Source organism: Sminthopsis crassicaudata, chromosome 1 (assembly GCF_048593235.1).
Source record: "Sminthopsis crassicaudata isolate SCR6 chromosome 1, ASM4859323v1, whole genome shotgun sequence".
NCBI lineage: Eukaryota > Metazoa > Chordata > Mammalia > Dasyuromorphia > Dasyuridae > Sminthopsis > Sminthopsis crassicaudata.
Window position 1 is genome coordinate 79,943,540 of NC_133617.1, and position 15,000 is coordinate 79,958,539.

General features: G+C 39.0%; 1 protein-coding gene across 1 annotated transcript in view; it reads left to right on the forward strand.

Annotated features, from left to right (window-relative positions):
• The first annotated feature begins 1,591 nt into the window (after nucleotides 1-1,591).
• LOC141552491 (glycosylphosphatidylinositol-anchored high density lipoprotein-binding protein 1-like) overlaps nucleotides 1,592-15,000 on the forward strand; it is a 15,304-nt gene continuing 1,895 nt past the window's right edge. The window contains exons 1-2 of the mRNA XM_074284670.1: nucleotides 1,592-1,762; nucleotides 8,892-9,011. Of these exons, the coding sequence (XP_074140771.1) occupies nucleotides 1,714-1,762; nucleotides 8,892-9,011 (169 nt within the window). The 5' untranslated portion in view covers nucleotides 1,592-1,713. The remainder of the gene's footprint in view (nucleotides 1,763-8,891; nucleotides 9,012-15,000) is intronic.

Sequence of the window (15,000 nt, forward strand, 5' to 3'; positions counted from 1 at the left end):
TGTACACTACTTGGGCATTCCTTCAGGTTAAGATCAGGGCTCTCTGTTACCCATTCCCAGAAGCAGACTAACTAAATTGTCAGTTATATAAAACTGCTCATTATTTATAATTTCTCTGAGTCTCAGTTTCTTCTGTAAAAATTACCTGGCCTCTGCTTCTTTATAATTCTCAACCAACGGGTTGTTCCATGATTCCCACAACTTATGCCTTCTCTACCTGCTTCCCTCAATGCAATGGGGCATTTTTTTTTCCATCGCACCATTTTTTAAATTATTTATTTATTTATTAAAGCTTTTTATTTTCAAAACATATGCATGGATAATTTTCCAACATTAACTGCAAATCCTTGTGTTCCAATTTTCCCTCCCTTTCCCCACCCCCTCCCCTAAATGGCAAGTAATCTAATATATGTTAAACATGGTTAAAAAATATGTTAAATCCAATATATGCCTACATATTTATATAATTATCTCATTGCACAAGAAAAATCAAGTCAAACAGGAAAAAAAGAGAAAGAAAATAAAATGCACACAACAGCAAAAAGAGTAAAAATGTTGTGTTTGCACCATTTTTATGTTTTCTTCCCCGACAACTATTTTTCTAAACTAGAAGAAATGTCTTCTATGTCTTTGAGAGTCCCTGTGTCTTCACCATAGGAACTGGTTTAAGCCTCATACTTAATGGAAACTGAATTATGTACCTCACTTAAGCTTTCCTGGAGAACAAAAACATAAAAGGCTTTGAAAATGGCAAAGTGCTCTAAAAAATAATTCATATTCACATAAAGCTTTGTGCTTTGTAAAATACTCTCTACAGAATAAGACTGCAAAGCTAATAGCCTGGGGATTCTTATTATCACAGTTAAAAAAAAAAAACAAAATTGCAACTCAGTGAGCCAAGTGTATTCATTAAAAAAGAAATAAGGGTATAAAAGGTCTACAAAGACCTGCTGATTCCAAAGCACTCTGATTCTAGAATTCTTTGATTTGTCCAAGGTCATTCAGCTTGTAAAGATCAGAGCTGGGCAATCAACTTTAGCAAAGCCTATTATTATAGTTATACCTGAGAAAGTACAAGGGACTGACCGCGACTCTTCTCTTGGATTGTTCCTGCTCTAGTGATTCAATGAGATCACTTCTAAAATTCTTTTGTCTGTGTCCTTTGTCCTTGACTTTTGTCCAGAGTCCTCCTCCAGTCTTTGCTCCTGGCTCTGAGGTGACCTTGGTACAGATCTACCAGTCTAGGACTAACAAAAGCCCGGAAATCTATCTCTGAGTCCCCACCTACATCAGAAAGGCCATGGAGTAGACTAGACTGTGACATCATGGTGAGTTGGTTGAATAAATGATTTTGGCTGCAAACTAAGGAAGAATATCTTCAAAGGCGTGGGGGAGGGGGGGGGCCCACGTGCCAGAGAAGTCATGGGTCCTAGAAGTGTGGAATATTGTTTTTTGATCCTTTGGCATTTTGTCCTTGAAAAATGCCAAAAGATAACATTGATAGATAGGGTAGAACTGAGTGGAAAGATAAATATGGGTAGTGTTTGCATGCCTATTGCTCATAGCCATTACCTGCTGATACAATTTTTAACTGATTGTTTCTGGCTAAAGTAAGACTTATTTTAAAAAAATTGTTTTTCTTCTCTCCACAAGCCTGTTCCTGACTCTTGAAGACACAAGCCCCACTGGGCAGCCTGAGGAGAACAAGCTCAGATGGCATCTTACCTGATCATCTTGATGGCCCTCCTGTGTTTTGACCAAGGTAAGATGCTCTGAAGTTTCCTAATGAGAAATGGATTTTTCTAAGATTAAGTAGAAAGTATTTTGATGACTGGAAAATCTGCTTAGTATTTTCATGAGCAACCAAGTTCCATTGAAGGAATGGATTCATCCTGTGCTTCCTCAGGCAGCCATGGGAAAGACTAATTTTTGGGGGAGGTATCAATCAGTATTGGTAGGTGGGATTACTCTGTACAACTACCACCACAGATCTGGTCCCTATTTCTTTTATCCTTACTATGAAGAATGGGACAGACAAAAGGACATGGACTCTGAAGTCCAAGAACCTGAGTTCAAATCCTCAAAAGCTTCCTTCTTTCTGTACGACTTCAGGGAAATCTCTGAGTTTTATCTTTCTAATTTATAAAACAAGGCCATTGGAGGTTTCAAGGTCTTTTTACACTTCTAACTTGGGATTGGGGATGGAGAACTAGCAGGGATTTTGGACTATCTTTTCTCACCTCTTCATTTTCAGGTTAGGAAATTGAGACCTGGGAAGTTGTGGCTTGTCCAAGATCACACGGGACGTGGGCTTTGAAGCCAAGTCATCAGATTTCAGAGTCAGTGTTCTCTCTGTGTTACAATGCTGCCTCTGAGTGCGTGGTCCCTGTGGTCCCTAACCTCGACAGTGATGATTGTAGGGACAAGAAATGAACCTGTGGTTTCACTGACAGAGACAACGTCCAGGTTGCTGTGGTAGGAATTCTGTCCTAAGGTCGTAGGCCTGGAGGTGAGAGAGGCCTCAGAGGTCACCTAGTCCAGCTCCCCTTTTTGAAAGGAGAGGAAAACGGAGGCTCAGAGAAATTACTTCTCCTCCTCTGGTACCTCCTCTGAATCTTAATTTTAGTTCAGAATTGCTTGAATGCTGCAAAGTTACAAAATTTGGATTTCAGCAGCCATCTGCTATTCAGAAATGAAACCAGAAGGATGGCTGCCATGATTCTGCTTAAAGACCTTCAAGGAGGGCGAGCCTCTTGAGAAAGCCTATTTTTCTTTTTGCACACAAAAAAATAGAATCTGCCAACTCCTTGGTTTTCAGAGAAGTAGTACAGTGAGCAGAATGCTGGTCCTGGAGTCAGGAATGGTTCAGATCTGGGCTGAGATTCTAGCTGTGTGACCCTGAGCAGGTCCACTGAATGCCTTCATTTCTTCATCTGTAAAATGGGATAATAATAACACTTTCCTGGCAGAGTTGTTATGAAGATCAAAGGAAAAAAATTATAAAGTGCATCGCATTGTGCCCGGCACATAGCAAAGACTACATAAATGTTAGCTATTAGTCAATGTTTGTTCTTTCCTCCTGCCTACTCCTTTCCAAGGAGAACACGGCGGCTATTCTTCTATTTAAGTAGATTGTCCTTCTGTTTTCTGATTTTATTAGTGAGAATGTCCATAATGATAGATAAATAGTTGCATGTGGTCCTGTTCCTCAGTGTATAGGCTCTTATATTGAGATCATTAATGGTTAACATTTGGAAATAATCTAAAACCTTTGTGATGCTTGGTACCTTCTGCTCTATCTTCCCATTTGACCACAATCCTCACAGAAACAAAAAGACAATGAATAGGACTGAGGATAGTTTTTAAATTTTGTTTCTTTTATCTGTGGCTAAGAAGTTCTGTTGTAAGGTTATAAACCTGGAGCTGGGAGAGACTTCAAAGTTCACTTAGTCCAGCTCTCCTGTTTTAAGGTGAGAAAACTGAGGCCCAGGGAAATTAAATTCCTTATTCAAAGTCATACAAGTGGCAAGAATCTGAAGAGGGATTTGTTTTGATCCTAGATTCAGTGTTCTTTCCACTGTTCTACACTAGTCAACTCAATAGTGGTGAGATTCTCCATACTTAACTCCACCAGAGCTCAGGAGACATCCTCACTTGGCTTCTGATTCATAACACCAAACATTTCCAGCTCTCCTGACATAGTTTTCAAGATCTCAAATCATCCTTCTTCCAGCTATGAAGAAGCATCCAAATAGTGGAGGAGATTTTCTGTTATAATTCAATAAATATTTGTGAGATGATCAAATAAGGAGGAAAAAAACTAAAAAATACAAATATATTATTACACATATTGGGCCTATGAGGCTCAGGTACTTCAAAAGACTTCAAAGAAGAGATTCTTCATTTTTTTGTTGTTGTTTCATGAACCTCTTTGGCAGCATGAAAGAACCTATGGGCCCCTTCTTCTTTTTTTTTTTAATTTTATTTATAAATTTTTTTGACAGTATATATGCATGAGTAATTTTTTTTTTATAACATTATCCCTTGTATTCATTTTTCTACATTATCCCCTCCCTCCCTCTACTCCCTCCCCTTGATGACAGGCAATCCCATACATTTTACATGTGTTACAGTATAACCTAGATACAATATATGTGTGTAAATGCCATTTTCTTGTTGCACATTAAGTATTAGATTCCGAAGGTGTAAGTAACCTGGGTAGATAGACAGTAGTGCTAACAATTTACATTCACTTCCTAGTGTTCCTTCTCTGGACGCCTTCTTAGAAGAAAAATTTTAAATGTGTAAAGGAATATGTATAAGATTGCAAAGGAAAACAATTATATTGAAATAAAGATGTAAAAAAAAATTCCATCCATACTCATGAGCCCCCTAAAATCTACCCACAAACCTCTTCAGTTAAAAACTCTTGCTTTAAAGCTGGGAGTCATACATTTGAAATCAGAGAATTTAAGCTTGAATCTTAGACCCATTTCTTTTTTTCCCTCAACAGAATTTAACTTTTTTTCAGTTGCATGTACAGATAATTTTCAACACTCATTCTTGTAAGACTTTTTGCTCCAAATTTTTTTCTCCCTCATTCCCTTCCCTTCTCCATTCTCCTAATCTGATATAGATCAGACATGTATGATCTTTTAAAACAGATTCATTTCTATATTTCTATAGCACGTTAAGGTCTACAAAGTATTTTCCTAAGAACAACTTTTATGAAGGTGGGTCATCATGTTATTATTCAGACTCTGGGTTAAACAACTCCGTAGCTGACATTTCAACCCAGACACATTGATTCCGAGGAGAAAAGCTAATTACTTCTTTAGCTTTTCTTATAAGATTTCAAGAAGGAATTTCAAGTCTACTACTAATTCTGTTTTTTTTTTTTTAATTTGATTTATTTTTTGAGACTGGGTCTTTCTAACTCACCCAGATTAAAAGTTTGGGAGTCACTCCCATGCCTGATTTTACTGCTGAAGGGCATGGAAGCTTTGACCTCCCCTAGTTTGGGCCATTTCATCCTTCCTTAAGCAGTCCAGTTGCCTCACCTCCCAACCTGGTCCCCTAGGAACTTGCCATATTGACTCAATCAACTTTAGTCCAATTGTGTTCAGAATTCCTGAACTGAAGCTATCCACCAGCCTGTCTCTGGTTATCTAATGGTGATTACCGACATTGACTGCTTCTATTTTATTTTGAATACCACTTAAAATTAAATATTACTGCAGCTTACCTTTGGCTTTTCACAGAACCTCTCTGAGATACCATGGGGTTCATCTGATTTATCAGAGAACTCCTGCTGTAAAATCTGAGTCTCCTAAATATTTAATTAACATTTTTTCTTCCTGTCCATGGAAAAGGACAGTGGCTAGTCTTAGGCAAATCAAGGGATCATAGAAAAACTAGGCTGGTAAACAAATAAAGCACAATAGCTATGTTCCCCTCCCAATCTCCAGATGATTAAGACCAAAAATTTTGGGGTCTTTTTATGGAAAAGAGGTGTGAGTGTTGGAATAATTTTTCCAGTCCTCTCCTTTATGTTACAATGGTCAGAGAAGTTTAACATAAAATGATAAACCTGGAAGAAACTTCAGAGATAACATAACCATCTCTGTTACAGAAAAGGAAATCAAGACCAGAGACAAAGCAATTTGCCACAGGGCCAGATTGGGGATGGAGTAGAAGCCAGGCCCAAAGTTCTTCCCAAGTCACCCAGGATTGGGGCAATGACTCTTGTTCTTGTTGTTTGGGTCATATCTGACTCCCTGTGACCCTGCTTAGGGTTTTCTTGGTAAAAATATAGGAGTGGTTTTCCATTTCCTTCTCCAGTTCATTTTACAGACTGAAGCAAACAGGGTTAAGGGACTTATCCAGGGTCATACAGCTAATACGTATAGAAGCCGAGTTTGAACTCAAGTCCTGACTCCCAGGCCAGTACTCTATTCACTATACCACCCATCTGTCCTTTTTTACATACCCTGTAAGAGGTCAAAAATGAAGAAAGCCTTCCATTCATAGTGTACTGTAGGATGTTTCTTTAAACTACAGTTACTGAAATATTTATTGCGTATATGTTCCTGGCCCTACCCATCTTATCACTGAACCAATAATTCTTTTGTTATTGTCGATTAAGGTTTTCCTTATCATGCTTTTACTTTCTCTTGAGCATTGAGATACCTTTTACACAGTCTTTTCCAGCCGTTATAGTCTATATTCAAAGGCATGAGAACTGGTCATTGAGAATGTTGTAGAGATTATTGTTCAGGTATAGATTAGTTTAGAGGCGGCCTCTGAAATTTTTTGATATTATAATTCTGTGTCAGGCACTGGGAAGGACAAAAAATTTAGATTGGACATCATTACCATCCTCACAGATATATCCATCTAAGTAGTGGTACATGAACACAAAAATGCATGAAGGCCATGCCCAATAATACACAATAGGTGCATCAGAGAGTTTTTATTTAAGAAAAATTAATTTAAAATAATTAATTAAAAAATTAAAGAAAAAAGACATTTTATTTAAGAAAATAAAATGCTGGGGGAGATCCTCCAGAGAGGATCTGACTGTGATTGGAAGGAGAGAGATTAGAAAGAGAAGGAGGCATTTGAGTTGGTTTTTCAAGGTGGGCTGAAGTTTAGCAAAAGAATGAGAGGGAAAAGTGTGAGCAAAAAGCACAAAAAGTGTGCTCCATAAAGCACAGACCATGTTCAGGGAATAGCATGTGGTCCTGCTAGGCCGGAGACCTTGAAGAACCATTAGGAACCATGCCTTCAGAGTAACCACAAACAAGGTAGAGCCACTCACCTGCCTGAGACTTCTTGCAGGGCAGTCTTCGTCCCAGATCATTCCCAGCTTCTACATACAGCTTTTTGGTGCAAGATGCTAACCAATACCAGTGGTCAGAAGGGTGAGGTTTGAACTCAGATCCTGACTCCCAGGCTAGTACCTCCTATCTGTCAGTACTCCAGAGCAGGAAGGGACTTTTCGGGGACACAATCTCCACCTGGAGCCAGGTGCAACTCCCAAGTGTTTGATTCTGCTACTTATTAGCTATATGATCACACACAAGCTGCTCCTGGTCTCTGAATCTCATTTTCCTCCTCTGTAAATGCACATCTCCAAACTAGTTCTGCTTTCCCCATTAGGCTTCTGGGAGGAAAGCACTTTGTAAACCATAAAGGGTTTGAGGAATGACAGCTTTTAATTTTTTGCTTCTGTCTCTGTTTCTGTCTGGAGAATTCTGAAATTCAGAAAGGCTGCAGCTTCACTTAGCAGGTTTCATAAAGTCTTTATGCATTTTGGAATCAAAGAGTGTTGGTACTGGGAACCACATAGATTATAGGGTCCATTGTCTCATCCAGTGCCGAAATCCCTTACAGGTGGGATCCTTCCAGGAACAGGGGCTCACTGCTGACTGAGGCGGTCCCTTTGGTTGCTTTATTATAAGGAATAGCCTATGAAACTTGCCACATCATGGGTGGACACACAGACCTGGGCAGCTCCATTCAGGCTGGGTCCCAGAAATGGACCTCTGGGGCCTAGAGCAGGCACTGTAACTTTAACACTCAAACATCCTGGCAGTGTGGCTGGCTTAGTTAGTGGACAGGGCCCTGGACTCAGACAGAAGAATTCCTTTACAATGGAGTCTTGGCCCTAATCCCTTTTTTGTTCCTTTTTCAACCCATGGCTCTCGATTTTGGGATCAAAAAGAATAAATCCGTTCCATCTTCCACACAGCAGCCCTTCAGAGATTTGAAGGCAGAAGTCAACCCACTTAGTCTTATCTTCTTCAGACTAATTAAAAAAACTCCCAGTTCTTTCAAGTAATATCTGAGTGGTATGATCTTCAGTTCTCTCCTCACCTGATCACCTTCCTCCATCTTGTCAGTGGTGATTCTAAAATGTAGTATCAAGATAGGAAAGAGGGACCGGATCTGTGATTTCTTTGGGAAAGGAATTCCCAGATGAGGAGACCCCCCCCCCTCTAATGTTAGTTTAATTCCTTTAAAACTTAAAAAGTCTTACAGAATTTCTTAGGGCAGTGGAAGGCTTTTAAGTGACTTCTTCAGGGTCATGGAATCAATGATGTCACAGGCAGGACTAACATCTATGACTTCTAGTTTGAAGGACTGAGCTCTGAGAACTGAACATCATGCTCCTGCTGTGTCTGACCGGGCTCTCTCATTTAGGCCCTTCCTCAGCTTTATTTCCTGAATCTATAAGTGAGAACATCGGTCTAGAAGATCCCTTAGCTTTAACCTTCAGTATTCTATCATCTTTTCCAGCTTTGGTATATTACATTTTATGTTGGATTTTTAAAAGTCCCTCCTACTTAATACGATTTCTGGTTCTAAGATCATCTCTCATGCTCAACCCAGCACTAATATTGTATTTTCATTCAACCTACTAAAAATAATTTAATTTTGCTTAACCATTTTAGTCATGTTCAACTCTTCATGATCCCATTTGGGATTTTCTTGTCAAGGATACTGCAGTGTTTGCCATTTCCTTCTCCAGCTCATTTTACAGATGAGAAAACTAAGTTAAACTGGGGTAAGTGACTTGCCCAGAGTCACAGATTTGAATGCAGGAAGACCCCGTGTCTGGCACTCTTTCTACTGCTCCATTTATCTGCCTCAAGCATTTGTTAAATATTTACTGTATACTGGGCGTTGTGCTAAGAATAAGAGAAGAGAATAAACATTTATTAAGCACCTATTATGTGCCAGGCACTCCGGCAAGCACTTTATCTGATTTGACTCTCACAACAATGCTGGGAGATAGTATGCTACTACTACCACTACTACGACCACCTGCCATTTGTATCCCGCTCTCTGTGTGGCCAGTGACCAGTCTGGTTTGGTTCTTCCCACAGGCAGTGCTCTGCAGTGCTACACGTGTGTGGGGGACAGCTGCCGGGGAAAGGACCAGAGTCCCACCAACTGCTCATCTTCCGATGCTTACTGCGAGACCATCCTGATTTCCGCTCGGTTTGGTAAGTTTCTGCCATAATGAGGAGCAACGAGGAAGAGGGAAAAACTCCCATTTCTGCGGAGCCTTAATATTTACAAATGGTTTTCCTCAAAACAGCCCAGTGAGTAGATGGATGACTAGATAGATCAAAATAAAGCTAGATAGGTAGATAGATAGATAGATAGACAGACAGACAGATAGATAGATAGGAGAGAGTGAGTGAGAAAATGAATGAATGAATAAGTGAACCATTACTATGTTCCAGACACTGTGCTAAACACTGGGAATTCAAACAAAAGGAAGCAATCAGATATCTACCCTCAAAGAGTTTATTTTCTAATAGGACATAATTCTGTTAGTATGAGAGGAAAGCAGAGAGAAAATGTGTGAAGAGGAGTTGGAAAAGGGTGTGTATATGGTAGCGGAAAGGAGGTGAAGATGATTTGAGTGGAGGCAGCATGGTCTGGAAGTCCCTAGGAAGGTCAAGACCCTTTTCTTCAAGAATTCAATGCTTTCTATTCTATAAGCACGTGTTCAGACGGGCACCCTTGTGCTCAGGGCACGCTCTTGCCAGGTATCTGCCTCTCACTGGGCACAGCCGCATCTGCTCTGTGCACACCTGTGGTCTCTGCTGATGAGACTTTCTCCCTGCCCTGCCTCCACCTGCTGATACCCCCTCATCCCTCAAAGCCCAGCTGCAGCCCCATCTTCCCTCGTCCCCTGAACCGGCAGGGATTTCTCCGCCATCAAACCTGGTACCATTACGGTCCTATGATCCTGCTCTGTTCTCCTCATGGAGTTGGACTTCTCACCAGCGTTCTTGTACCCGTACAAGCTGTGGAGAGGCAGCAGGCTTTAGCACAAAGAGGGCTCGATTTGCCCACGACCTGGGCTCGAATTTCAGCTCTGTCACTTAAGGGTGACCATAAGCCTTTCACTCCCTATCTCTGGTCTCTTGCCCATAGGATGGGGTAACATTTCTTGGGCTTCCTACCTCACAAGGTTGATGTGGCAAATACTCTGTAAAGCCTTAAAGTGCCAAACAAATGTGGATTGATATCATTACTGGACCACAAACTCCTTGCATTGTAGTTATCTTGGTCCTCCCATAGTCCCAAACACAGGGCCTTGAACAGCTAAGCATTTGACATGGTTTTGGAATGAATGAATGAATGCACTTAATTCTTATAAATCTTATAGCTTATCCAGACTGCTGGCTTCTTTTAGAGCAGAGTAGAAAGGGAATTGCACTGCTTATTTCTCCACTGATTTATTTGGTGACCTTAGTCTGGTCTTATGACCCTTAAAGGTCTTAGTTTTCTCATCTGTAAAATGGAAAGGCTGACCTTCATGACATCTAAGTCTTCCAGTTTGTCCCTCTCTGACGTATATTTATATGTATCCACGTACATGCATGTATATATGGATAGAGAGAAGTATACACATATATGTGTGTGTGTCTATATGCAGGCATGTATGTATGCTCTGTGGTGTGGGTGTGTATGGATAGGTCCTAGCTCAGCCATGTTCTAGTCTAAGGCTTTCCCAGCTCTGTGATTTAAGAGCCATTCTAGCTCAGATAACCTGTGGCTGTACTACTTCTGATTCCTCCTTTTGGGGAACTTCGGAGCTCGTACGTTCTACCACAGGAGGGTAGTCAAGGGAAAGGAGAATTCGTGAACCGCAAATGAGTCAAAGGGCGTTGCTTGAGTTTGGCTTGAGGTGGGAATGCAAGAACAGTTGTAACACCTGGGGTAGAGTAAGGTCCCCAATTTCTTCCCATTTACTGTTCATTTCTTGATGTCCAGATAGGAAAAGTGCACTTTAAGTCACTTTAAGTGTCGTTTCTAAGTCTCTCTCTCTCTGGCTTACTAGGTGGGGCGGAAAGCGGGGCCACTTTAGGAATGGGCTAGAATCCATCATTAAGTTTTCAGTCTAAGTCTTATATCTTGGAAATCAACAAATGCTACAAATTAAGGCTTGATTTATTATTTTATTGATAGTGTAAACTTAAGAAAGTAACAGAGAAAGTAAAATGCACAGTAATGTATATTATTTGTAACTATTATGCATAATAATGCATAATATTAATTAATAGTGCATATTAAATTTTAAAATGTGGTCTGGTTAATTTATTTTTCTCCTTGGAAATCCAATTGTTAAATGGTTATCAGCATATCCCTGGATCAGTTTTAAAACTATCAATTTACTCATATATCTAGTCATATAGTATTCAAATATCTGGGACAAAAGTAAAGCAAACAAACCTACAAAAACAAAACAAAAACCAGTCATTTTATGGACTTGGAATCAACCAACAGATTAGGTTGCTTGTATTTCCTACCCCACCCTCCAACCAGTAACTCCCAAAGCATTCAGTGTCCACAACACGGAATTGTGGCAAGGTGGAAATAGTGCTGACTTCTGAGAAGCCTTCTTTTGAATTCAAGCTCAGCCATTACAGTTCTGTAGGATGTCGGGTAATCATTTTTCCACCTGTGGGACTAAGTTTCATCTTCTGAAAAACGAAGAGGTAGGGCGGGCGCTCTCCAATATCCCTTCCAGCTCTGGTATTTGATAACTGAATCATATTGCTTACTAAGTTATTAGTGCATGTGAATATCTCCCCATCTAAAACTAGCTCACAGTTCTATAGCTGGGACACTTTCCTGAGATACTTTGAGTAGTTACAGAATTCTCACACCCATATTTCAGATGAGAAGGCTGAGGCTGGGAGAGCTCAGAATGAATTGATGTCCAAGCCAGGACCTTCAATCTGGCTAGTTCTTCTGTCTCTAAGTCTGGCCTTTTTCTACTAAATTAATAGGAAGTCCAAAATCTGTTCAAATTTCTTTCTTTCTTTCTTTCTTTCTTTCTTTCTTTCTTTCTTTCTTTCTTTCTTTCTTTCTTTCTTTCTTTCTTTCTTTCTTTCTTTCTTTCTTTCTTTCTTTCTTTCTTTCTTTCTTTCTTTCTTTCTTTCTTTCTTTCTTTCTTTCTTTCTTTCTTTCCATTTTTTCTTAATAACTCAGTAACCTCCCTCACTTTCCCCCCCATTTTCTTGCCACCCAAGACAAGAAAGCACATGCTTCAGTTTATAAGCAGGCTTAGAGGATGAGAACCTGACGACAGTACTTAAGACTTTTCAAATACACCTTTCCCCCAGGACTTTAGAATGTTTGCTGTCTATTTAACCTGTTTCAACACATGTGGTTGTGGGGGGGGGGAGAAAACAGGTATTGAGAAGAAGTCATACTAATCTAAATAGCCAGCTTTTTTCAAATTCATGTACTGTTTTACTCAGAAAGATCCAGATCATTGTTTCTATCCTTCCTTGCTTTTCTGTTGCTTTAAGGAAAATCATGTGTGCATACATGTGTGTAATTGTATGTGCACATATGTATGCACATGAGTGTGTAATATCAAGAATGACAGCACCCATTCTTTAGGGTCTTGAAGTTGACTAAGACCTATAGAAATATGGAGATCAGCTGTGCTGGGGTCCCTACTTTATATTTAGTTCTGTGCTCCAAACCAAGTCAAGAGTTCTGGAGAGAAAGAACTATGGAGGCTGCATGTATATCAAAGCATATTATTTTTACTTTTTCTTTGTTTTTTTCTTTCTTGTGTTTTTTTTCTTTTTCTGATTTTTCTTTTACATGACTAATAAGGTAATATCTTTAAAATGATTATGCATGTATAACTTATAATAGATTGCTTGCTGACTTGACGAGGGGGGAAGAAAGGGAGGAAGGGACAAAAATTTAGAAACCAAAATCTTTTAAAAATGAATGTTGAAAACTATTTTTATGTGTAATTGGGAAAAATTATTATTAAGCAAAAAAAATCTAGGTGTGAATTCTGGTCTTTAAAAAATTTTTTCTGGAGGGATATTTTTGTGGGAGATGCATGTTTTCTTTTGCAATATGACTTTGATGAAAATAGTTTGATAACTTCACATGTGCCTTCTCAGGCAGTGGAGAGAAAGGAAAGAAGAGATTATGGAACTCAAAGTTTGAAAAGCAAATGTAAAAAATATTTTTATGTGTAATTGAGAAAATAAAATATATTAAAACATTAAAAAAGAAGCTTCTAATCTCGGGAGAACTAATGAGAAGTCTCTTTGGCTGATGAAACCATTTTCATAAATCCTGGTGAGAATACTGAAAGAATTAAAGTATCTGAGAAGTAGAAAGGAGCTCAAATGTATCATGGGAGCATAGATTCCAAGCTGGAAGGGACCTTAGAAGCCAACTGGACCTCTTAGTCTAATTCATCCCAGAGCAATAATCCATCTCCCATTCCTCCAGCATTCTCCCTGACAAGTGGTTTTCTGACTTCTGCTAAAAGACATAGGGGCCTCCCCCCAAGGCAGCCACAGTGCTAATTGTTCTGAGGGTCTTCCTGATACTGAGCTGATAGACTTGCTCCCTGTCTTGCTCCTTTTGTTGCTTCCTAGTTCCATCCTAGAAAATACTCATTTTTCCCCTTTCTTCTATTTACACTGTACTTTGCAGCTGGCCAGAAAGGAAAAATGTATTTAAGCTAAAATGGCAATTTCTGAAACTGTGAATTATCTGGCATACCAGGTAGGGTAGGGTAGAAAGCAGGGCTGCTTCAAAGCCAGGAGCTCACTTGTATATTCAAGATGCCAGAATCCAACTAGCTAGGACAAAAGAGAAAAAAAAGTAAACAAAATGCCTTCTCCCCTCTGTACCATCATAGTTCTTTAGAATAAGGCAACTATGGGGCAGCTAGATGGCACAGTGGATAGAGTCAGGAGGACCTGAGTTCAAATCCAACTTCAGACACTTAACCCTTCCTGGTTGTGTGACCCTGGGCAAGTCACTTAACCCCCATTGCTGAAAGAAGAAGAAGAAGAAGAAGAAGAAGAAGAAGAAGAAGAAGAAGAAGAAGAAGAAGAAGAAGAAGAAGAAGAAGAAGAAGAAGAAGAAGAAGAAGAATGTCCCCAAGAAGAAGAAGAAGAAGAATGTCCCCAGTTCCTTTAGCTTCTTGTCAGATCTAATCCAACCTCAAACATTTTGTGACTATGTGACTTCTGCCTGCCTCCATTTTCTCATCTGTTAACTTACAGAACACCTCCACCTCCCAGAATATTGTGAGGATCAAATGAGATCAACATTATTAAGTGTTTAATGCAGTGTCTAGTATACAGTCGATGCCTAATTAATACCTATTTCTTTCCTTCCCACCTTTTGTTAGGATTACTAACAAAACAACCTTTGTCCCTCATTCTGGTCCCTCAGCCTTCCCAGATAACAACTCATATCTTTCTTCCAATGTGGAATCCAGGTAAGCATGGACAAGTATAGCAAGGGTACACTGACCAGAGTAGAGGCAAAATAACTAAATCTCAATTCTCCAGATAGATTGGAAAATGATTAGCAAAATACATGAAAATAAATGTAACATATAGATACAGGGAGAATAAAGACATCAAGCCTTTTCTTTTCAACACAATTTCATATTATGATCTTTGACTTAATAGATGCTTATTTAAATCTCAAAATATGGTCCGCACACCCCTGGGGGAACCTGAGATTCTTTCAGCTATCCTCAAGGTGAAAACTATGTTTATATAAATACTAATATATTATTTGCCTATTAAAATAACTCTTCCCTTTTCCAACTTTAGATCGATATGGTGCCAGACTCTCTTTAAATACTTTAACCAAAATAACATATGACAACAGAATAATACAGAAACAAATATGAGAATGTAGCTGTCGTCTATTAAGCTAGACATTAAAGAGTTTCCCCAAAATGTGTAAGATAATGTCATTTTTACAGATTTACTTGTTTCAGAAAAGTTATTTTTCATAAAAATGTTAACATGTAATTAGTTTATTATCATATTTTAAATAAATTAAAATATTTAAGTGATCAGTTTAAATAACTAATGTTATAAATCTTGACTGATATGAATTATATAAATAAAGATTTTTTTAGATAATTTTTAGATAAATTTGATAAATTTTAAAAGTCACAGTAAC